We start from the raw sequence: 25,491 nt of genomic DNA on the forward strand, positions 1-25,491 counted from the left end.
CCTTTTATTCATTTTTCTTCTCTGATTGCTGTGGCTAAGACTTCCAAAACTATGTTGAATAATAGTGGTGAGAGTGGGCAACCTTGTCTTGTTGCTGATCTTAGTGGAAATGGTTTCAGTTTTTCACCATTGAGGACAATGTTGGCTGTGGGTTTGTCATATATGACCTTTATTATGTTGAGGTAAGTTCCCTCAATGCCTACTTTCTAGTGGATTTTTATCATAAATGGGTGTTGAATTTTGTCGAAAGCTTACTCTGCATCTATTGAGAAGATCATATGGTTTTTCTCCTTCAATTTGTTAGTATGGCGTATCACATTGATTGATTTGTGTATATTGAAGAATCCTTGCATTCCTGGGATAAACCCCACTTGATCATGGTGTATGATCCTTTTAATGTGCTGTTGGATTCTGTTTGCTAGTATTTTTTTGAGGATTTTTGCATCTATGTTCATCAGTGATATTGGCCTGTAGTTTTCTTTCTTTGTGACATCTTTGTCTGGTTTTGGTATCAGGGTGATGGTGGCCTCATAGAATGAGTTTGGAAGTGTTTCTCCCTCTGCTATATTTTGGCAGAGTTTGAGAAGGATAGGTGTTAGCTCTTCTCTAATTGTTTGATAGAGCTTGCCTGTGAAGCCATCTGGTCCTGGGCTTCTGTTTGTTGGAAGGTTTTTAATCACATTTTCAATTTCAGTGCTTGTGATTGGTCTGTTGATATTTTCTGTTTCTTACTGGTTCAGTTTCGGAAGGTTGTGCTTTTCTAAGAATTTGTCCATTTCTTCCAGGTTGTCCATTTTATTGACCTATAGTTGCTTGTAGTAATCTCTCATGATCCTTTGTATTTCTGCAGTGTCAGTTGTTACTTCCCCTTTTTCATTTCTAATAATATTGATTTGAGTCTTCTCGCTTTTTTTCTTGATGAGTCTGGCTACTGGTTTATCAATTTTGTTTATCTTCTCAAAGAACCAGCTTTTATCTTTATTGATCTTTGTTATTGTTTCCTTCATTTATTTTTCATTAATTTCTGATCTGATCTTTATGATTTCTTTCCTTCTACTAACTTTGGGATTTTTTTGTTCCTTTTTTCTAATTGTTTTAGATGTAAGGTTAGGTTGTTCATTTGAGATGTTTCTTGTTTCTTAAGGTAGGATTGTATTGCTATAAACTTCCCTCGTAGAACTGCTTTTGCTGCATCCCATAGGTTTTGGGTCGTTGTGTTTTCATTGTCATTTGTTTCTAAGTATTTTTTCATTTCCTCTTTGATTTCTTCAGTGATCTCTTGGTTATTAACTAGTGTATTGTTTAGCCTCCATGTGTTTGTATTTTTTACAGATTTTTTCCTGTAATTGATATCTAGTCTTATAGCGTTTTGGTCAGAAAAGATACTTGATATGATTTCAATTTTCTTAAATTTACCAAGGCTTGACTTGTGACCCAAGATGTGATCTATCCTAGAGAATGTTCCATGGGCACTTGAGAAGAAAGTGTATTCTGTTTTTTTTGGATCGAATGTCCTATAAATATCAATTAAGTCCATCTTGTTTAATGTATCACTTAAAGCTTGTGTTTCCTTATTCATTTTCATTTTGGATGATCTGTCCATTGGTGAAACTGAGGTGTTAAATTCCCCTACTATGATTGTGTTACTGTCCATTTCCCCTTTCATGGCTGTTAGTATTTTCCTTATGTGTTGAGGTGCTCCTATGTTGGGTGCATAAATATTTACAATTGTTATATCTTCTGCTTGGATTGATCCCTTGATCATTTTGTAATATCCTTCTTTGTCTCTTGTAATAGTTTTTATTTTAAAGTCTATTTTGTCTAATATGGGAATTGCTACTCCAGCTTTCTTTTGATTTCCATTTGCATTGAGTATCTTTTTCCATCCCCTCATTTTCAGTCTGTATGAGTCCCTAGTTCTGAAGTGGGTCTCTTATAGACAGCATACATATGGGTCTTGTTTTTGTATCCATTCAGTCAGTCTATGTCTTTTGGTTGGAGCATTTAATCCATTTACATTTAAGGTAATTATCGATATGTATGTTGTTTTGGGTTTGTTATTGTAGGTCTTTTCCTTCTCTTGTGTTTCATGCCTATTGAAGTTCCTTTAGCATTTGTTGTAAAGCTGGTTTGTTTGTGCTGAATTCTCTTAGCTTTTGCTTGTTTGTAAAGTTTTTAATTTCTCCATCAAATCTGAATGAGATCCTTGCTGGATAGAGTAATATTGGTTGTAGGTTTTTCCCTTTCATCACTTTAAATATGTCCTACCACTCCCTTCTGGCTTGCAGAGTTTCAGCTGAAAGATCAGCTGTTAAACTTATGGGGATTCCCTTGTATGTTATTTGTTGTTTTTCTCTTGCTGCTTTTAATATTTGTTCTTTGTATTTAATTTTTGATAGTTTGATTAATATGTGTCTTGTCATGTTTTTCTTTGGATTTATCCTGTATGGGACTCTCTGTGCTTCCTGGACTTGATTAATTATTTCCTTACCCATATTAGGAAAGTTTTCAACTATAATCTCTTCAAATATTTCTCAGTCCCTTTGTTTTTCTCTTCTTCTTCTGTGACCCCTATTATTCGAATGTTGATGCGTTTAGTATTGTCCCAGAAGTCTCTGAGACTATCCTCAATTCTTTTCATTCTTTTTTCTTTATTCTGCTCTGCAGTAGTTATTTCCACTATTTTCTCTTCCAGGTCACTTATCCGTTCTTCTGCCTAAGTTATTCCACTACTTTTCCCTTCTAGAGAATTTTTAATTTCATTTATTGTGTTGTTCATGATTGTTTGTTTGCTGTTTAGTTCTTCTAAGTCCTTGTTAAACGTTTCGTATATTTTCTCCATTCTACTTCCAAGATTTTGGATCATCTTTACTATCATTATTCTGAATTCTTTTACAGGTAGACTGCCTATTTCCTCTTAATTTGTTAGGCCTGATGGGTTTTTACCTTGCTCCTTCATCTGCTGTGTGTTTGTTTGTCTTCTCATTTTGCTTAACTTACTGTGTTTGGGGTCTCCTTTTCACAGGCTGCATGTTCGTAGTTACCTTTGTTTTTGGTGTCTGCCCCCATTGGCTAAGGTTGGTTCAGTGGGTTGTGTAGGCTTCCTGGTGGAGGGAACTAGTGCCTGTGTTCTGGTGGATGAGGCTGGATCTTGTCTTTCTGGTGGGCAGGTCCACATCTGGTGGTGTGTTTTAGGCTGTCTGTGACCTTATTATGATTTCAGGCAGCCTTTCTGCTAGTGGGTGAGGTTGTGTTCCTCTCTTATTAGTTGTTTGGCATAGGGTGTCCAGCACTGTAGGTTGCTGTTCATAGAGTGGAGCTGGGTCTTGGTGTTGTGATGGAGATCTCTGGGAGATTTTTGCTGTTTGATATTACGTGGAGCTGTGAGGTTTCTTGAAGACCAATGTCCTGAACTTGGCTCTCCTACCTCAGAGGCACAGCCCTGACACCTGGCTGGAGTACCAAGAGCCTGTCCTCCACACGGCTCAGGATAAAAGGGAGAAAAAAAGAAAGAAAGAAAGAAAAAGATAAAATAAAATAAGATAAAATAAAATAATATAAAATAGTATAAAATAAATAATTTAAAATGTTATTAAAATAAAAACAAAAATTAATTATTAAAAATTTTTAAGTAATTAAGAAAAAAGAAAGAGAGAAGAGAACAACCAAACCAAAAAACACATCCACCAATGATAACAAGCACTGAAAACTATACCAAAAACACAAACAAACAAACTAAAACAAACGGACAGACAGAACCCAGGACAAATGGTAAAAGCAAAGCTATACAGAGAAAATCACACACAGAAGCATACGCCTACACACTCACAAAAAGAGAAAATGGGAAAAAAAATTATATATATATATATCTCGTTGCTCCCAAAATCCATCTTCTCAGTTTGGGATGATTCGTTGTCTATTCAGGTATTCCTCAGATGCAGGGTACATCAAGTTGACTGTGGTGATTTAATCCGTTGCTGGGATTTAATGAGGCTGCTGGGAGAGATTTCCCTTTCTCTTCTTTGTTCGCACAGCTCCTGGTGTTCAGATTTGGATTTGGCCCCTCCTCTGCGTGTAGGTCGCCTGAGGGCATCTGTTCTTCACTCAGATAGGATGGGGTTAAAGTAACAGCTGCTTCGGGGGCTCACGCTCACTGAGGCCGGTGGGGGAGGGAGGGGTACGGAGTGCAGGGCGAGCCTGCGGTGGCAGAGGCCAGCATGACGTTGCACCAGCCTGATGCGCACCATGTGTTCTCCTGGGGAAGTTGACCCTGGATCACAGGACCCTGGCAGTGGTGGGCTGCACAGTCTCCCAGGAGGAGAGGTGTGGATAGTGACCTGTGCTTGCACACAGGCTTCTTGGTGGCTGCAGCAGCAGCTTTAGCATCTCATGCCCGTCTCTGGGGTCCACATTGATAGCCGCAGCTCACACCCGTCTCTGGAACTCTTTTAAGCAGTACTCTTAATCCCCTCTCCTTGCGCACCAGGAAACAAAGAGGCAAGAAAAAGTCTCTTGCCTCTTCAGCAATTCCAGACCTTTTCCCGGCCTCCCTCCCGGCTAGCCGTGGTGCACTAACCCCTTCAGTCTGTGTTCACGCAGCCAACCCCAGTCCTTTCCCTGCGATCTGATCAAAGCCGGAGCCTCAGCTCCCAGCCCCCGCCCGCCCCAGTGGGTGTGGAGACATGCCTCTTGGGCTGGTGAGTGCTTGTTGGCAGCGATCCTCTGTGCGGGAATCTCTCCACTTTGCCCTCTGCACCCCTGTTGCTGCGCTCTCCTCCATGGCTCCAAATCTTCCCCACTCCTCCACCCACAGTCTCCGCCCGTGAAGGGCCTTCCTAGTGTGTGGAAACCTTTCCTCCTTCACAGCTCCCTCCCACTGGTGCAGGTCCCATCCCTATTCTTTTGTCTCTGTTTTTTCTTTTTTCTTTTGCCCTACTCGGGTATGTGGGGAGTTTCTTGCCTTTTGGGACATCTGAGGTCTTCTGCCGGCCTTCAGTAGGTGTTCTGTAGGAGTTGTTCCACACGTAGATGTATTTCTGATGTATTTGTGGGGAGGAAGGTGATCTCCACATCTTATTCTTCTGCCATCTTCCAAATGGGGCTTCTTCTAGATGTATATTTATATACCACACAGTTGACCCTTGGTATCCATGGGAGATTGGTTCCAGGACCCCCATGGATACCAAAATCCTGATACTCAAGTCCCTTATATAAGTAAAATGGTGAAATACAGTTGACACTTTAACAACATGAGTTTGAACTGCTCAGGCCCACTTATACACACACTTTTTTTTCCCAATAAATATATACTAGAGTACTACAAGATCCTGGGTTAGCTGAATCCATGGATGTGGAACTGGAGATACAGCAGGCTGACTATAAATTTGTACTAGATTTTTGACTGTGTAGAGGGTCAGTGCCCCACCCCTGCATTTTTCAAGGGTCAACTCTATTTGTGTATAACCTACGCACATCTTCCTGTATACTTTAAATCATTTCTAGATTACAGTTGACTGTATATAAATTTCATTAAATTCTACCATTGGTCATGGTAGTACATGGGATTAACCAAGGAGTTCCTTCACGTCTTTCCATATTCATTTTGGCCCTCACTACGTATTAACAAACCATTTTCTCCTTGATAACCAGCATCAATTATCCCAGCCAAAACTGTGAGTCCCCATTTTACTGTTTACTCGTAGGCATGAATAATCCAAACTGACTGGGTAGCAGACTCAGCTTCCAATTCAGGAAAACTAATATTGTGTATTTTTTTAGGTTACCTCTCTTTCTAGGTAAAGTACACAACAAAATGTACTACTTAAACTTTGGGCACTGGGAGGATTTCCCTTATAAATTGTGTTTTAGGACCACCTCCAAAGATAGCAGTATACTTCCAGTTGGTGCAGCATATTATAATGAACCATCCACATACATTATTTTTTAACTACTAAAACAGTACACACAATTTTATGATTTGTTGAATTAGATAACCCCCAATTCATGACTGGTAGCTCAGGCCAGATGGTCCCTGAGTCTCGTGACCAGGTAGTCAGTCTTCATCAGAGCTTGGTAGCAATCCAGGAGTTGTTTCTTAGCAGCTGTTACCTGTTGAAGGATGTATGGCGTTGTTCCAAAACCCTAGAGACTGCCACTTCTTTTTAATTGGGACTTGCTAAAGGCTTGTTTCTATGTCTCAGTTAGTTTAAAGCACTTCAGGCTCCTTTGACTATGCCATGTCATGAGTTCTAAGAAGTAGAGGAGCTTGTACAGCAATCTACTGGAGAACCTTTTATTGTACCATGTCTTAGCAGCTTTTCAGGTTCTTTACATATATAAAATATGCATGTAGATTAAAAAAATAGGGGGCTTCCCTGGTGGTGCAGTGGTTGAGAATCTGCCTGCCAATGCAGGGGACACGGGTTCGAGCCCTGGTCTGGGAAGATCCCACATGCCACGGAGCAACTGGGCCCGTGAGCCACAAGTACTGAGCCTGCGCATCTGGAGCCTGTGCTCCGCAACAGGAGAGGCCGCGATGGTGAGAGGCCCGCGCACCGCGATGAGGAGTGGCCCCCGCTTGCCGCAACTGGAGAGAGCCCTAGCACAGAAACGAAGACCCAACATAGCAATCAATCAATCAATAAAATAAATCTTTAAAAAAAAAAAAATTAACAACATGAGCAACCATGTATCCATCACCTAGGTTAAATATTAGACATATACCAGTAGCTTAGATGCCTCTTTATGCACCTTCCCAATTGCTACACCCTCTATGCCTCTATACCTGTGAGAGATAACCACTATCTTGATTTTGTATTCATTCCCTTTATGAATTTTCTACCTAGATATGTGTTAAACAATATATTTTTTTAGTTTATGAATTTTATATAAATGAAATCATGCTGTATATATTGTTATGTAACTTGCTCTTATTGAACATATTTTTGAGTTTTATTCTTATTGATGAATGTTAATATAGTTCATTCATTTTCTATGCATTATAGCATTCCATTATATGACTATACCAATATTTTTCTATCTATTCTACTCATTTTGACAATTGCATGATTCTCAGTTTTTTTTCCTATGAATGCTATTATGAGGATTCTATAAATATTTTCAGACATGTCTGTTCTTTGGTTCACATGTGCAAGAGTTTTTCTCTACAATATATACCCAGTAGAAAAATGTTGGATTATAGGTATGGATATGTGACATTATCAAGTAATGCCAATTTCTTAAGAAGTTGTACCTATGTTCCCTTCTTAATGGTAGATAGAGCACAAAGCTCAGCGAGTTGACCTTTTCTTCTTGGAGATAATCTTGACATGCTCTAAATCAGTGGACTTCCATGAGTCAGATTTAGTTGATAAGTCTCTGTATTTTTGACAGAATGTTCTTTCTTCTCCCAGATATAGATATAGATAGGTATAGATATAGATACAGATATGAATGAGGCATCTCAGGCAGTTTTCATATCTTCTTCAGGGCTTATGTCTTATTGTCATTGTGATATATTGCAGGTTGGTGAGGCAGTTAGTCTATTGGAATCAGATTATAGCATTAGATGGAGAGTTGATATAGTTTAAAAGCAGGTTTGTAAGTATACTGCTGTCCCTTCCAGTAAAGGCAGATAGTCTCTTGTGGTATCTGTGATCAGAATTTAGAAAGATGCATTGGCTAGATTAATTACCTAGTTGTGACCATGTGCAAAGGACATTTATATTCTGCTACAGTAAGTACAGTAAAAAAATTCTACCATAAGTTTATGTTTAATTGTACTCAGTCTCCAAGACCAACTAGCCACAGTGAGGAAATAAATAGATCTGCGAAAATAATCAGTGTAACTGCATATTTCGTTTTTGATGATATACTCAGTTTCTGAAACTTCTCCAGGAGTATGCATCCCCTTTGATTTACCATTTTAGTAAGCAAGGAGATTAATATTTCTACTTCATTCTTACTTTCAAAAGCTCTCACATCACATATCAGGGAACCAAGCTGAAGATCCTGCCTATTTCAAAGGTTATCATTTGAGCCTATATATTCAGATATTGACAGTTGGTTCTGGACCACTGAGCCTGACATCAGAAATTGAACTTTTTACTTTTATTACCTATTAAGCTCTTTCTGACTTGGGAGACTTCAGTGACATTTTGGCCTCCTACAGAAGTTAGTGTTTTCTGACTCTTTATACTCAATATGTTCCCAATATTTGGAATTGCTTCCACCAGTTATCCACATGACTTCCTCCTTGACGTCATTCAAGTATCTGGTTAAGTGACATCAAATGATAATGTCAAGTGATATTACCAACAAGGCCTTCCCTAACCGCTCTATCTGAAACAATACATCTCTCTCCTTTGTATTCTGCCACTTGCCAAATGTATACTTCTTTTTAGTGCTTTTCATTACCTGGCAAATTGAACCATTATTTTTGTTTGCTTATTATCCATCTTTTTACAAGGTTGAAGATAATAGGCATTTGGTCTGTTTTGCCAAACTATTTTATTTTCAGTACCTTGAACACTGTTTCTATATAGTGTAAGTGCTCAATAATTTTTAATGAATGAATGAAAGCACTGTTTAAGAAAATAAGATATAAGAATTCTTATGACCATAAGTGAACATTTTCAATTATGCTTAGGCACAAGGTTAACTAAGAAAAATTGTAATTGGTTATATGTCCTGATGTTATACTACTTACAATACTATTCTCAGAGATTCTAGCAACTTTATCTGCTAACCATAAAAAATAATGTCTCATGCAATTAAGAGCTTGCATACAGGTGAAACTAATAATAATAATAGTAGTAATAATATATCTATATATAGATATATAAACACATAGGTATAACTTTTTTGTTTCCTTATGGATAACAATATTTTGTTACTTGCTAGCCAAAGTAACCTTATGTCAGAGATTTCACAATGTACTCAATAACTATGTGTATATACTCATAGAGGTTTGATAATCAGTTGCTAATATTTGTTCAAAGAGCAATTTTATAGTACAGATTTCCTGTGTGAAAATGCAAGTTTTAATGTTTCTTATTTTGAAATGCCCAGTTTTCAGCATTAAGTCCAGATTAATTTTGAAAAAAAAATTACTAAATTCTATTATAGAATAAATAGCAAAGTTCACACATTCTAAGTGTATTTTTCCCTTATATAAGTTATAGTAAGTCCAGGCATTAACATGAAAGTTAATATGTTTTATTGTTCCAAGTGCATTACTTAGCTGTATCATTAGCATATTTGGGGAAGGCCTTTTATATTTCTTCCCCAAAATGATCTTGGATTTTACATGCAAAGGGAGAAGCTTTATAATGAGATATTGACAGAAACACACACTCTCTATTAAGAATCTCAGATTGTATTGAAGGAATTTTAACTTTCGATGTCATGATTTCAGAGAAATTTTCTATTTGTATTGGCAATATTAATAGTGCAGTCATCTAAATATATATTTATTATTAAGACCTATACATAATGGATAATAGAATTTATATTCTTACTAAGCCATAAAAACAGTTTTCCATATCATGGAATTTTTACTAGAATATTAATTTTGCAACTTTATTTTAAACATACAAAAGGTGGCATTTCGTTATTATAAATATGTCTCATAAGTTTAAGATATAATATGTAGTTATTTTAGAGAAAATCAAACAGAATGTTATGGCTGTTTTGATGAAGGTAATTGAGATTGAGGATTAAGAGTGACATTTGTCATCATTTATCAACCTGAACTTTGTTTTATTCCTGTACTTTGTTTTGGTTTTACAGTATCAAGAAAATTCTATTAATACAAATAAATAGTTAAAATATTAATGTAACTTTTTAATAGTACAGATCTAGCAATTTAAGGATACTCTTCAACTAAACTGAACACAAAACTCTAGAGAAGAGTAGTTAGAAATGTTATTCCAGAACTAAAACACAGGTATTATCTAAGGATAACCTGCAGTTTTTATCATGAATATAAAGTTTCAGTAACCAAAGTATAATAGTCCTTCTAACTATGTATGTGCCTTTCACTTTTTATTGCAAAACAGTTAAGCTATAATAAGAACATGCATCAAATAGGAACACCAGTATCTTGTCTAGCATTTTTAAGGAAAATGCATCTGTGCTACAATAGTATATTCACTTGTATAATTCTTTGTCTGTGGACATTTAAAGTCCTGAACTATTAAAAGTCAACTGTATAGAAACAACTTTCCTAACCTATGACACATGTCCAAGAAGATCAAATATAAGTACAGCAAGGTCAGAAGAGATAAACAACAACTAGTAAAACTAGCACTGCAAAGCAATGTACTGCTTGTTTCCATTATATTAGAATGTGAAATGTATTGGATTGTGCATGTTAAATTTTTTTTAAATGTAGAATATCTTTAAAAATAGGAAATTCAATAAAATATTGATTTGAATTAGACTCTTAAAAGTTAAATGTATATTTTATAATCTCTTGGGAAACTATTGAAACATTATTCTAAGAGATATATCAAAATACAATATATGATTTAAACAAAATATTAAAAAATGTTCATATAACTTAAAAAGGCATGAAAAGTGAAACAGAAACAAATCAAAGCAAACAAAAAGAAAACAAAGATAAAATGGTAGACCTAAATAAAAATACATTAATAGTTTCATTAAATGTATATGTTTAAACATACCAATGAAAGGACAGGATTTTCAGGTTGAAATTTTATAAACTGACATAAATATAGGCTGTAGATAAGAAATTCACTTCAAATATAATGAGATTAAAGGTAAAAGGAAATGGAAAGTAAGGACCTCAAAAGTCTGCTCTTCTATAAAAGCAAGAAGAATGACAAAAATTGTCAAAATCAACTTTTTCAGAAATCTACAAATTTTCGAAAAAATTAAAACAGTGCAAAGAGTGTTTATTTGAGAAAAACAGCTAACTCTGAGTAAGAACATCAACCTTTGTTTTGTTCAACTTGCCTTAATCCTATCTTCCTCTCCTCAGCTTTGCAACAATAGTAGTCATGAAAAACAGCAGCCTACAGTCACTGGAGAGGCAGAATGGGTTTGGAGCTACCCCAAATCCCATCCTCTGAGAACTGTCACTATTTGACGTATCTGGGAGCTCACTGAAAATCCCCATTCGCAGAAGTTGTCTTGATTTGACCTGACTTAGAGCTCATTCTGTGTGAAGAGTCCTTTCCTGATGGCATTTGGCAAAAACAATCAGTGGCAAGCATTTAACATCACGACTACCTGAGGCAGCATTACTAGTTGGGGCTAGCATAAGGCTGACCTAAAATTGTTTTTAAAACTGGGCAATGAGATGTTCATAGTGCCTTTTTAAATCCCTGACATAGATTCTTGGGAATCTAGAAAGTCATGAACCTGTGCAGGACTATACCATGTCCAGTAAAGACCTGGAAAGGCCATAAGCTCTCACTTTTTGCTGACCTTGAGGAAGCTAGCAGGAAGTGAAGGCTAACGCAGAACTATGAAGTCCTGTCAAAGTATGGAACACCTGTTCAACAAACCTGGAAGATTTACTGGTTAAAGACATTTAAGAAAATACCTGTCCAGTTATTAGATGAACATTAAGCTAAGTGACTCCATATAACAAAGAATACAGACTCTACAGAATTAGACCATAAAAGTCACTAAACAAACAAACAGTAACACCAACAAAAGAAGAACAAAGAGCAGCAACAACAAATCCTAGGGAAGATCTGTTTGGCAGAGTTGCCACATTATGTTATTTAACTGTTGCTAAATAACATTATTTTGTAGAAAACTGTTTTCTACAAAAATTATGAAACACACCAAAAAATCAGCAAATTACGGTCCATACACAGAAAAAGAATAGAAAGCATCTCTAAGCAACTTCAGACCTTGGACTTACTAGACAAAGACTTTAAATCAGCCATTTAAAATATGTTCAAAAAATAAAACCATGTCTAAAGAATTAAAGTATGAGAATGATGTATCAACAAATTGAAAATATTATTATATAAATGTAAATTATGTATATAAAAAATAGAAATTCTGGGCTTCAAAAAATATAATAACCAAGATAAAAATTTCACTAGAGGGGCTTCACAGTAGATTTGAACTTATAGGAGAAACAGGGAACATGAAGAGAGGTTAACTGAGATTATCCAGTCTGAGGAACATGAATAAAAAATAATGAATGAGATATGACAAAAAATGAACAGAACCATAGATGCCTATAGGACTCTATCTAGCATACCAGTCTATGCATAATAATAGTTCCAGAATGAGAAAAGGAAGAGAGAGTGTCAAAAGAATATTTAAAAGATAAAAACCTTCTTGAAATATGATGAAAAACTATAATTTGTATATCCAAGAACCTCACAAAATTTTGAGAAGGATAAACTCAGAGATCCACACCTGGCCACATCATAGTCAAACTGCTTAAAGTCAAACATAAAGAGTAAATCTTGAAAGTAGAAAGTAAAAAGTAATTCATTATATATGATGTGATGAAAGCAAAAGAGCATCAAGCAAAAATTCTACATCTAGCACAACTGTCCTTCAAAAAAGCGAGAAATCAAGATGTTCTTGGATAAACAAAACCAGAAAATTTGTCAATAGTACACCTTCCCTATAAGAAACACTAAAAGAAGTCCTCCAGGCTAAAATGAAAGTACATAAGGCAGTTACTAGAATCCACAAACAGAAAAAATAAGTTAACACCAGTAAAAGTAACTGCATAGGTAAATATATCTACAAGTGTTTTTTTGTATAACTTTCTTCTTCTCCTTGCTGACTTATGAAATGATGATAAAGCAGTACTTAGATGGAGATTTATACCTGTTAATGACTATATTAATAAAGAAGAAAGGTTTCAAATCAATAATCTAAATTTCTATCTAAAAAAATTAGAAAAAAAAGAGCAAACTAAACTCAAAGCTATCTGAGGGAAGGAAATAAGAAAGATTAGAGTGGAAATAAACAAAATACAAAACAGAAAAATGGTAGAAAAAAATCGACAAAACCCCAAATTTGTTATTTAGAAAGATCGACGAAATTGAAAACCTGTAGTTAAGACTATGGAAAAAAAAAAAAGAACAAATTACTAATACCGGTAATAAAACAGTGTACACTACTATCAACCTTACACATATAACATGGATTATAAGAGAATACTATGAACAATTGTACACTAAAAAATTAGATAACCTAGATACAATAATACCAAGTGCTAGTGATGATGCAAAGCTATCAGAACTCTTATTCGTTGCTGGTGGGAATGCAAACACTCTGAAAAATGGTTTGGCAATTTCTTACAAAGTTAAATATATACTTACCATATGACTCAGCAATCTTACCCTAGATAAATGAAAACTTATGTTCACATAAAAACCTGCATACCTGTGTTTATAGTAGCTCTTGTCATACTTGCCAAACACTGGACATAACCCAAATGTACTTCAATGAGTGAATGGATAAACAAGTTCTGGTACCTTCCTATAATGGAATACTAACCAGCAATAGAGAAGAATAAAATGCTGGTACATACAACTTGGGTGAAATTTAAAGGCCTTATGCTGAATAAAAGAAGTCCTTGTCACATTGTTGCTGCATTATTGAAAAGACAAAGCTATAGAAATGGACAATATATCAGTGGTTGCCAGGAATTGTGGTAGGAAGGAGGGTGAGTTTAGAAAATTAGTGCCAGGGAGTTTTTTGAAATGATATAACTTTTCTATATCCTGATTATAGTAGTAATTACCTGATCTATACATAAGCATTAAAATTCATAGAACTGTATACCAAAAGGAAAAAAATATATTATATTCACTGTATGATAAGTAAAAAATAAAATATAATGAAATAATATAATAGGATCATATTGGAGGGAGGAAGCATAAATCAGTCCATCAGAAAGTGTGGAGATTGGGGAGAAAGCTTTTGTTACTTAAACTATGTCATAGGAAATTAAAATACAGAACTGTGATGAATGGTGTAATTGAGAAGAGAGAAACGAGATGATTGAGGCCCCATATTGGCTTCGTAGGCTTGAATTTCTCTCATATAAAATGTCATGAGCAATTGCTAAATTGCTACTTTTGTTGTTGTATTATTGATATAACCAAAATCAGATCCAATTGTATTTAAAAAGCTGTCTACATATAAAATCTAGATTACATAAATGTGTTTTTTCCTGGGTGTAAGTACTCAGAAGGCAGGAGCTTCTTATTTTATATTTGTTTTACAATCATGTGGGTAAAGGTATTTTTCTTGAAGCCATAAAAAATTAAAATGTTAAATATCTTTTTGGGTATAATGGAGAGATCTGGTTTTAGTTATAAAGAACTTAACAAATGCCCCTGTAAACATTTTCACTTAGTAGACTGAAACCACATTTTGCAATATATACTTTTGGATATCATAGTCAGCAAGGAGAATGCTATATTAATGACAGATGCACTTTTTGGAGAAGTATGAGGTGTGTAATAATTTTTAAAACTGTCTATTTATTATAAATACTGCTTCAAATGTTCATATCAACTTTAATATAAATTTAGAAGTATTATTCTTTAAGAGATTATAGGACTTGAATTGAAATAGAGCACATTACTTAACCAATGGCAAGTGAAGTAGAATGATAAAATCTCACTTTAACATTGACTCTTTTAAGCATATTTGAATCTGCTTTATGACAGACACATCATCCAGAATATTGCATATGTCTACAAAAAGCAGATTGGTTAAGATAATCTTTTTTTGTTGTTTATTTTGTCCCCGTTGCACCCAGAGTTTATTATAGGGCATATATAACATAAGAAATGACTTCTTGGCTTCAAATCTATAATACTGAAATTTCTTTTTAGATTCTCATTAGAAATTTCCTTTGTAACCCTGAGTGGAGACATTTGATGTGTCACCAGTTTCATTGCTCTGAACTGTTTATATCTCAGCAGGAATAATGACATGAATAGTTTGACTGTTGAGATGTGAAATCAGAGTGAACACTTGTCAAGATTTTTTCAGCAAAATTAAATGTTGCTAATTTAAAATGGGTCAGAGTAATATTTTTCTGTATTTGTTCATTCCATAATTTAAATTTAGATCATTTGGTATACATTTTTACAATTGGCTCATTTCTGGATCATTAAACCCCATCATCAAATAATATTTATTAAGCTGCTGCATGCTCATAGATCCAGAATGACTGCTATACCATTGCAGTTAAGGAAATAGCATACACACTTCTTAAAAACAAAAAATAGCTCTTCAGCCAAATAAATACTTTTATGTGTCTAATGAACACAGATATAGCATTTCTTCATCCTCCCATCCATTTGTCTCACTTCTCCCTGGCACTTCTAATTCCAAAAATCTACATAGAATTTTAAAGGTACTTTTGAATCATTAGCAAACACATTAAAAAATATATTGCACATTAAATTTTGATGGTATACTTTAGATAAACTGCTTTCAGATTTACTTCAGTGTGAGGAAGATGTGGAAATTAAAGTTAGCAGTTGTATTATTTTGATAGACTACAGGGGTAAGTTTTTGGAAAGTAATTGATCGTTGAAAGGAAAGGGAATAAAATGGAAACAACAAGGCCAAATAGGAGAATATGAAATCGTTGAAGAGATTATATGGTCAAATGTTAACTCCTACTCAGAATGACATATGATTATATTTGAGACTCATTTGACCCAATTCTTAGCTAACAGTTTGGTTAACAAAAAAAGTATATTATTCTAGTCAATGCTTTTGTTGTTGTTATTATTAAATCTGTTTTCCTCACAGGGTGTGTAATAGGTCTTTTGTTACTCATTAGTGGGGTCACCAGGTGGTATACACAAAAAAAGCACATTTGGTGACACTAACTCAGTTTTGTTCATTTTTGGTTGTTAAATGTGGTAAAGAACATTGAAACTAATGTCTAAATATAGCTATCTTACATCATTTATCTAGCCATATTTATTCTCTCCTCCACAGAGAGCAAACAAAAGTTAAATACTTTTTTCTAAAGAATTCAGCAACTGAAAGTTAATTATTTACAGATCAGTCTTTAGTTTCTTACTTAGAGAAACTTTGAGGATACTTCTCAGATTGATTATTGAATACTTAATATATCCATAATAAAATAAATTTCTAATGAACTGTTATTCTTCAATTATGAAGACAGAGTTAACCTTACCTATTTAATGGGATCTTATGTAATTTCATTTATTTCCGCATTTGTCTCCAAATGCTTCTAAAGGTTTACTCTCTTTGCTTTAAACATCTTATGCTCTAGAAGAATTTTTTATCTTTGCTGATATTCACTGCACAGCAAATCAAAGATGTCTGTCAAATCTTCTTCCTGAAAAAGTAAGAGAGAAGGAAAAATTGACCTTAGGGTGACCAGTTTATGGTTTCCATAACTGGGAATTACTTTGCAACTTTGTCTCCCAGTTTTACTCTATTTAAAGGTTCTTTGACATTTCAGATGGCTGTTAAACTTAAATTATAGCTCATTGTCTGAAATTATTCTTTCTAGGTAAACAGGATTATAAAAAAACCAAACCTATTTTACGAGCAACCAAATTAAAAGCAGAAGCAAAGAAAACAGCAATAGGCATAAAGGTACCTGTATTTGATAACTTTAAAATTTGTTATATTGCATGCCATCTCATTTTCTAAAACTGGATTGCATAACTGTTGAATTCTAAATGTTTTATGACATTTCAAAATCTAAGTCAAATGCCAGGATTAAAGGCTTTTAAAGAGAATTTACTTAATGAGAAACATCCTTCCCATTCTAAGATTTTATTAGGTCTTAGAATAAGACCTAATGTCACTTAAGAGGAACAGTTACACTTAAAGTTGCAACTTACTTTTTCTCTAGCTACTGTATTTATTGTTCAAACACTTCAGCGATATATGTGGCCTGGATCAAAAACTTTTCTCACTTGCAATAAGTTTCATGTTATGGTTGTTTAACTTTTAATTATAATTGTATATACTTAGATCGTTAATATATGTAATTTTACACATGTATTATTTTTGTTGTCAGTACTCTCTATGATGAAATTCTAATGATGTTCCCAAACTTGTTCTTTTAGAAAACCAGTGTTTTAACTGCTTAAGAGGGATAAAAGCAACTGAGAATGATGTTAGCAGATGTTAATCCAATGTGCTAGCACAATGAAGTTCAACAAAATTACATTTACATTATTACCCATGTCAACTCTGCCAAGTGTTTAGAGTAAAAATAAACTATAAATAGAAAAATTAATTTGACGGCTCTACTGTCAAATGTGCAAAAGTAAAGTGACTAGTACATATATTTTATTTAAATATTAAAATGTTAAAAGGAGATTTTGGGTTTTATCTGGCAGATGAAAAATCAATTTTTCTAAGTTATAGCTTGTAGCAAATGCCAAGGTATTACTACCAAGCTGTAACAGCTGTTGAACTGCCAGATGATATATTTGGTTGTCTTCCAGAATTTGCTATTATGATCACGAAACACTGCCTTCTTTTTACTCCTGCTTACTGATTTTGATCAAGCATTGCTGTGTGCTGCAGTATGTTTTCACAGCACAATCTCAGTTAGTGCTGTGTGTCAGTTTTTAACGGAAAAAAAAAAAAAAAAAGTGAATTGCCTTTTTGTTTGAAAGAGAGATGATTAATCTTTTGAAGTTTCTTCTAATTTCATGTGAAATTTCATTCATCTTTAAAATTATTTCCATGACACAAACTTTCTAAAACCAGTGGTTAGTTTCTTATTTTGCAGTTAGTTACCTGATGATTGTCTCTTGTAATGAGAGCACTGTCTGTCATTTTCCAGGAAAGCAATATGTCACTTATTTTTATCTTTCACAATACAGGGCTTTGTTTTTGTCTTGTTAGAAGAATATTGGGGTAGCACACTCCACTTGTGGCACAGTATAAAGAGCAGCTGCAAATTAGAATTTGAAAAATATTGCAGCCATGCATTTATTGATATATACCACTTTCCTGTATATATCCTCTATTTCATTTGCTCTTATCATTTTTGCTATGGTTTTAGCTTGAGGAAATAACCATATTCCTAGTATAAGTCTACCTTATAGTGCAATCTAATGTCTTTTTAAAAACAATATAGAATTTGTTTATCTTTTATGAGAAAAAATTTGTTCTTAGATTTCATTTATGATTTAAAGTATGTACAGAAAAGTTTCTGACATCAAAAACAGCTCCTTTTTAATAAACTAGCATACCATTTTGATTTGCAAACCTGTGAAAAACAAAAACCTTATCTTTAAACACTGTTTACTTTGCTTGAAAATTTATGTAAAGAGTCCATTAAAATAATAGGAAACTTTTTAGAATCAGAACCATGGAGGTGCTTTACATTTCAAATCTGGCATACTAATTAGTTTGCCCTGTCAAACTTTGATTGCCTTGTCATTTTAGCATAGTATTTTAAATAACGAAGTTTCTTTCAGCAATTGCCATTTAATGCTATTTAATTTCCCCAGTGAGTGATTTTATCCATGTTGATAATGTCAGAGAAGCAACTAAGGATTAATGAACATCAAACATGTTTGACTCTTATCTAGTTAATACAGGATGACCATAATGTTATAATATTTTATCACTTTACTACTTATTTTTCAGAATGAATCATTGCTATGCTCTTAAAATAATTTAAATCTACAGAAAATATGAACAGCTGCAAGGAATAGAAAAATAACAGCAATGATAAAACTGAGCACGAAAGAGGCCTAGAATCACATGACTCCTCTTACTGTTACAATGATCTAGCTGAGTCTAAACTGGCACATTTGTAAAATGGATTTTATGCCATTTACCTCACAGTATAGTCAGAAGATTTAAATAATACACTTAACATAAATATTTCTTTGAATTAGCTATTACTGGTTTGCATAAATAAGACTGTCCTTGGATGTTTGTCATTGGCCTAAAGATCCCCTAGTTCAACTAAGTCTGCTTTGTGTGACTATACTACATATTACAAAATGTTTTTAGTTTTGCTGTGAAGATAGTATTATGGATATTATTGCTGTAAAGTTTTCAAAACATTACATAATTTTAATATACCTTGTACATAAATTATATAAATCTGACTCAATCCTTCATTTATTTAGAAATTGCTATGAGCATTACAATGTTGTAGAACCTGTGGAAAAAATGATGAATAAGACACAATTGTCTTGGAGGAATTTCTACAAGAAATCGCATGATTGAGAAATCATGGATTAGAGATATAAAAATTACACAGTAGGGTACTTACCCTCAGGGGCTTCTAGTGCTTTTTTTTATAAATGTATGTTTAGTGATAGAAAATTTCAGGGAACAGTAATGATTCAGAATAAGATATGGGGCTTCCCTGGTGGCGCAGTGGTTGAGAATCTGCCTGCCAATGCAGGGGACACGGGTTCGGGCCCTGGTCTGGGAGGATCCCACATGCCACAGAGCAACTGGGCCCGTGAGCCACAATTACTGAGCCTGCGCGTCTGGAGCCTGTGCTCCGCAACAAGAGAGGCCGCGACAGTGAGAGGCCAGCGCACCGCGATGAAGAGTGGCCCCCGCTTGCCACAACTAGAGAGAGCCCTCGCACAGAAATGAAGACCCAACACAGCCATAAATAAATAAATTTAAAAAAAAAAAAAAAAAAAAGAATAAGATATGAATATCACTTCTTCAGAATGTGGAATTATTTCTATTGAGGTGCTATTTTTAGTTCGTGTCTTTTACCAATATAAACAAAATGTCATAATTTATGACCCAGTAATGAGTACCACCTAAAAAAAATATTTGCACAACTAATATTTACTATTTGGTTGCTGTTCAATTTGAAGATTATTTTTCAAGAGTTGCAACATCAGGGAAAAATTTTTTAGAATGCAAATACCTGTGTTTCCTAGTATTTAGAAGGAAAAAGATAATCGATATTTGTTTATTAAGTAGTTTATTTGAAACAAGTGATTATAATAAAAAAATAAGGATCAGAAATTTGATTTATCTGTTACATAAATAAAATATTCAAATGGCAACCAGATCCTGCTAACAACCCCTTGGGATGAGCCAGCTGGAAGCATTATTTTTGTTCTCTTTGTTATTCCTGATCTAAAACTAAAAATGGCCAAGGGTGGGGAGAGTCATAAATGCCTGTAGGTCTCTAAGTTATGGTTAGTGTGACCAGAATTCTGAAAGCAGTATTTTCAAATTTTACCATAGTTTTAACCCTCCAAGCATGCAGTCCCCACAATACTTATCTCCTTAACAGAATAGGGACATTCTGAAACAAATGATTTGCTGTACCTCCTCGTCCAATACTTCGGAAGCCTCACTCCCCACACCAAAGTATGTTGAATAGACTTAATTGAATTAACGGATCTTCTGAAGTTGTATTCTATGAATGTTCTCTTCTTCCTACCCTTAAACCCCTTTTTCATGCCTCTGAATATTCTGAAAATGTACAATGAAGATGATACAGAGCTGTTTGAAAGGATAAGAAGGAGTTGAAAAATAGCAATTAGAGGTGATTATCAATGAGATGAGAATCACAGACTCTAATCAAGAGTAAAAACTTTAGTTTTGTGTTAAGCTTATGGGAATGGTGACTGCTGTTGAACAGTTTTTTGTCCACTGTACAGAACAGATGGAGTTTGCAGTTGTGTGTCACTTGTTTATTACATCCTCTTAAAATTAGTAGCTGTGTAACCAGATGGGTCTGGGAGCACAGCTGTGGATACAAGAAAATAAATGAAACCTGTCTGATGCTGCCATGCCCTTTTGAGATGCCAAAGTATTCCAACTGCAACAGAGAAAAATTCACTTTAATTTGACATTATATTGATAGAGTAGATTGAGAAATCAAATCTTACAAAAATAGTTGACACTAAATCTTTCAACCCCATGTTTTTTATTAATATTTATTTTTATAGTTTGCAAATCTAAAAAAATATAATTATAAAGCTAAAAATCTGTGTAAAATGTCCATTTGTAATTTCAACACCCAGGTAAAAATTACATGTTGATTATAAACCAAATTTATTCTAATGTTTTTAAAGTTTATTAGGTAGCATATGTTGAATTATTAATTTTGCATTCTTTTGAAATGTAAACTACATTTGTGTAAGTGCAAATAAATTGCTTCTCCATAAAATAATGTCAGGAAGGGGTGTGATATGCAAGTGGGAATTACAAGGGAATATTTAAGCCCTTTAGGATACTGTACTGGCACTATTTATTCTTCTTTCTGTTTAGCCAAATGGTATGTTAATATTGAGAAAATTCCTTCATGGTGTGTGTGTGTGTGTGTGTGTGTGTGTGTATATATATGTATATGTTTATAGACTTTGAAAAATAATATGATTTTTGCCATTGTATATGTGGTAATTTTTTGGCTATTATATCAACATAATTGATTAATATAATCCATATCAAATCACCAAATGAAGTATCCAGGACCATCCTTCATAGTTGTGTGAATTATATCATACCATGCTTCATGAGCCAAGAGTACTTAGTTTTGTTCTGCCACATTGTAAACTATAGAATTTAGAATTTAAAAATGAGTTTAAAAAAATAATATTTAATAAGGATGTTTACAGAGACATAATCTAGAAACTGGTTATAATAGTTTCTTCCTATTAGAAAAGGAATGATAATTTAAAAAGGAATCTGTGTCCAAATGCTATAGCTAATAATAAATGTATTGAAGCAAGAAATAATGTTATTTCTTTCTCAAATGTTATTTCTTTCTCAAATAGAGAAAGATAAACTGTGTAGGCACAAACTACATTGCTTACATCCAACAGTTTGATACCCAAACTATGAAAATATATTAAAATTATAAATGTTAATTTTACTATTAGAAAAACACAAATTTAAATAAAAATAATAATATACATCTATTATTATACCCACTGATGTACCTGCCATTATATTAGGTATTGTCAAGCACAAATGTTTCTTTGCTTAATGACAGGAAGTGTTAAACAAAAAGAATGTGATTATTAATTCTAGACTGTGGTTTTTTATCTCGTTAAGCTGATAACGTTAACCAACCTCATTTCATGAATTTCAAATCTACTTTTTTTTCCTTCCTCAGGAAGTTGGCCTTCTACTTGCAGCTATATTGGCCCTCCTACTGGCTTTCTATGCTTTCTTTTATCTCAGACTGTCCACAGATGTTGACCCTGATTTGGAACCAGATGAAGATTAGTTGAGCAGCAATCAATGCATGAAAAGGATATAATTTTATAAAAGCACCTCTAGGGACCAATACTTTCTGAAGTACTGAGACAGCAAGATCTTGATTTTTTTCTGCTGGTATTTTCAGTTTGCAGAAATATCTTTTAAAATGTTGCATAGGATATCAAGAAAAGAACCTTACCTAGTAATGTAGTATGTGTGCTACCAGATACTTTTATAAATCTTTCTACTTTGACAGGCAACCTATTCATGGTGCATTTAGATAAAGTGAAAAACAGATCCTAAATTCTTCAGATGTCTTAGGCAATTTATGTGTATAACTCCATCACTTACAGATTACTAAATCTATTTTTGTTCCATATACATTCTAAGTAAAAGTATATATCCTCATTTACAGAAACATTCTCTAGTCACATTCAGAGCCTAAGAAGGAATGAAAAGTCATGGGAAATTTTTCATTTTACAGAGAAGCCCTGCTTTCTTTCCAGACGTAGTTTATATCATTAGAGAGACAATCTGCACATACATCTACAGTAATCTTTTTCCTTCTTTGCCAACTGTTCAGTGCACATGTGCTCCATCAGAAATGGCACCTGGATGACAGAAGCTCAAAGAGTCACATATGTCTCTAAAATAGAGTTGCTTTCCTCTTGGGCTGTCTGAACTGGTGTAAATAGAAAGTTCAGTTGATCTTGATTTTAATTAACTTATTACTCTATTAATATAAACTTGGAATTCTATTTTAATTATGTTGTCCTGGCTGCTTGCAGTATCAGTTTGCCCTTCTTGTTAAGGAGATATGTAGCAATCTGTTGTCTAATTGTGCAGTCTTTTTCACACAAGGGTAATAGCAGAAGTCCTACCTACTCAGAGTCATTTTCTTGGGTTGTCTCTTATATCTGAACAATACAAACTTGTTTTACAAAATTGTATTTTGTCTCTTGGGAATTAAATCAATTAAGTCATTTTCTTGGGTTGTCTCTTATATCTGAACAATACAAACTTGTTTTACAAAATTGTATTTTGTCTCTTGGGAATTAAATCAATTAGAACCCTTTCATGAAAAGTAATAGAAGAAAATATATGTCTTATATTACTCACATATGGAGTTTTTTGTTTATATGATTTTTCAAGGTATTTTACATTTGTTGGAGTATAACGACTAATGTATTCAGTATTTTTTACTGGTAATGGAATTTTTAAATAATTTTATAACACATGAATACATAAAGATTAGAAAATGGAAAAATATGTGTCCACAGCAGAGTTGTTAGTTACTACCTTACATAAATATGTATAGAAAATGAATAGCTTGCAACAAGTGTATAAGGTGTTTCATAGTAAATACATTGTATTTATAAAGAGTAAATAAAATGTTAAGATTGTTTCCATACTCTCCAAGAGAAGAAAGTATTGATAAATATCCTAGATAGTCTTTGAGACTTTTGCAGATAGTTGAATGTGGTTGTGTAGCATTATGTTCTGTAGAATTTTTTCAAGTAGCATAACTTATTTCATCAGTGTGAAAACAGCCAAAAGTTCCAGTATCCTCACAGATCATTTATGCCAAACATCTGAGGGCAAAATTTAACCAGTGTTATTTCCTGGATTCTTCCCCTTGAAATCACAAACTTAAGAGACAGACCAAGAGTTCCTATACACTCACTACAGTGGACAAATCCAAGTGGCATTTTTAGGAAAGGTTGCAGCATTTAATGCCATGTGGTATGTCTGTTTGTGAAGTGGGTGGCAAGAGAATATCCAAGCTGGCATTTTGGATATGATGGGTCTTTTACTTTCCTGAGTGACATGCCACATGTCAAGAAATACTGCTTTCCCCCACTCCTATCACATTTATGTGAACAATCTTCATTTAGTTATTTCCCCTCCCATCTGGTGTTAAATACAGTCATATAAAATAAAGATTATTTCTAATTTCAGTGGTAATTTAAATGCAAGGATAAGTAATAATTGTCTATTAGATACCTATCCAAGTGAGATATAACAGAATTTACAGTATTTAAAATAGATGATTATACTCTTGGAAATGTTTGAAAATTCATTACCCTGAAAAAAAAGAAAAAAACAACTTTACTATCCTGTTCTACTCTTGAGGTATTCTTTGGAGGAAAAATGTTGTTTCTGATAGTAATTAATATTAGCCTAAACACAGCATAACTAACTTAACTGATTAACTTATGGCAAGTCCCAAAGGCTAAACTCTGATTTTAATAAATAGCAGGTAAAGTGAGACAATGTATGCTTACAAAATAATGTTTTCGTGAAATGCACATTTTTCAAGCTCACATTAACTGGGAAGCAGCCAATCCTCTGTAGAGAAATCCCAAGTTGAAGTCTGGTTTGAATCTTTGAAGACAGAGAGGTGATATCCGGCCTGCAGTTTCAGGGGACTACACTTTTAAATAGTGAGTGGTATTTGGCATAAATCTGAGACTGGCACCATACAAATTTTAGGCATGGGTTTTTCCCCTCCAATAATTCACTGCTCAGAGTAATTCAGAAGACAAAAACAAAAAAAATTTAATGACTTTTCAGAATGTTAGAATCTATCTGTTAACATACTCTTTCTGCAGAAGAAATTTCAACTAATGCAGCTGGACTTAACGTACAGCCTATAGAATACTGTGAATGAAGCTTGAGTGGTTGCTGGTTCTTATATTGCATGAAAAATACAGAATATGTAAATTCATTTGAGAGGCGATGTTGTAAAAATATAACCTCATCTAGAATTTCTTTTAAAACAAATGTGCTAAAAGCCTATTTTAGTACCAGAATGAGGTTTGCTGTTGTTTTAAGGTGACAAAATACTTGAAGATTTTCCAATCTTTTCCAATTTTTTGTAAATGTAGGTGAAATACTCCCACTCCAACCAAGTATTACAAAATCCTGAGAATATGTTCTTATTCATTTCTGTAATTCCAGTAGTGTAGTGGTCTGCACATTTTTAATAAATGCATGTTAGAATTTAAGTTAATCTCTTTCAGTCCTCTCAGAGCCTGGCACAGTTCTTGCATGTAACAGATGATCAAAAATTATTTGCATTTAATAAATAAAACTTAAAAATCACAATATTGATCAACTCAGCATTTAGCATTTATGGTCGTTGGTTGTATTGGGACACATACACATTTAATCCTGGTTCTCTTTAAGATCAAGACAACTAGCATTAAATTTGCTACAGAACAGAAACGTTGCTCTTTTCTAGGAAATCAAATATGCTATTTTCACCTTAGTATTGTTAAAAATCATACTCATTGTTTTAAATTTAACTTAGTCTAA

General features: G+C 33.9%; 1 protein-coding gene across 5 annotated transcripts in view; it reads left to right on the top strand.

Moving 5' to 3' along the window:
* TRIQK (triple QxxK/R motif containing) overlaps positions 1–25,283 on the top strand; it is a 103,315-nt gene extending 78,032 nt beyond the window's left edge. For all 5 annotated transcript variants that reach the window (XM_036830938.1, XM_036830936.1, XM_036830937.1 and 2 more), the window contains 2 exons: positions 16,520–16,605; positions 22,088–25,283. In XM_036830938.1, the coding sequence (XP_036686833.1) occupies positions 16,520–16,605; positions 22,088–22,201 (200 nt within the window). In that variant the 3' untranslated portion in view covers positions 22,202–25,283. The remainder of the gene's footprint in view (positions 1–16,519; positions 16,606–22,087) is intronic.
* The last annotated feature ends 208 nt before the right edge of the window (positions 25,284–25,491 follow it).

Source organism: Balaenoptera musculus, chromosome 17 (assembly GCF_009873245.2).
Source record: "Balaenoptera musculus isolate JJ_BM4_2016_0621 chromosome 17, mBalMus1.pri.v3, whole genome shotgun sequence".
NCBI lineage: Eukaryota > Metazoa > Chordata > Mammalia > Artiodactyla > Balaenopteridae > Balaenoptera > Balaenoptera musculus.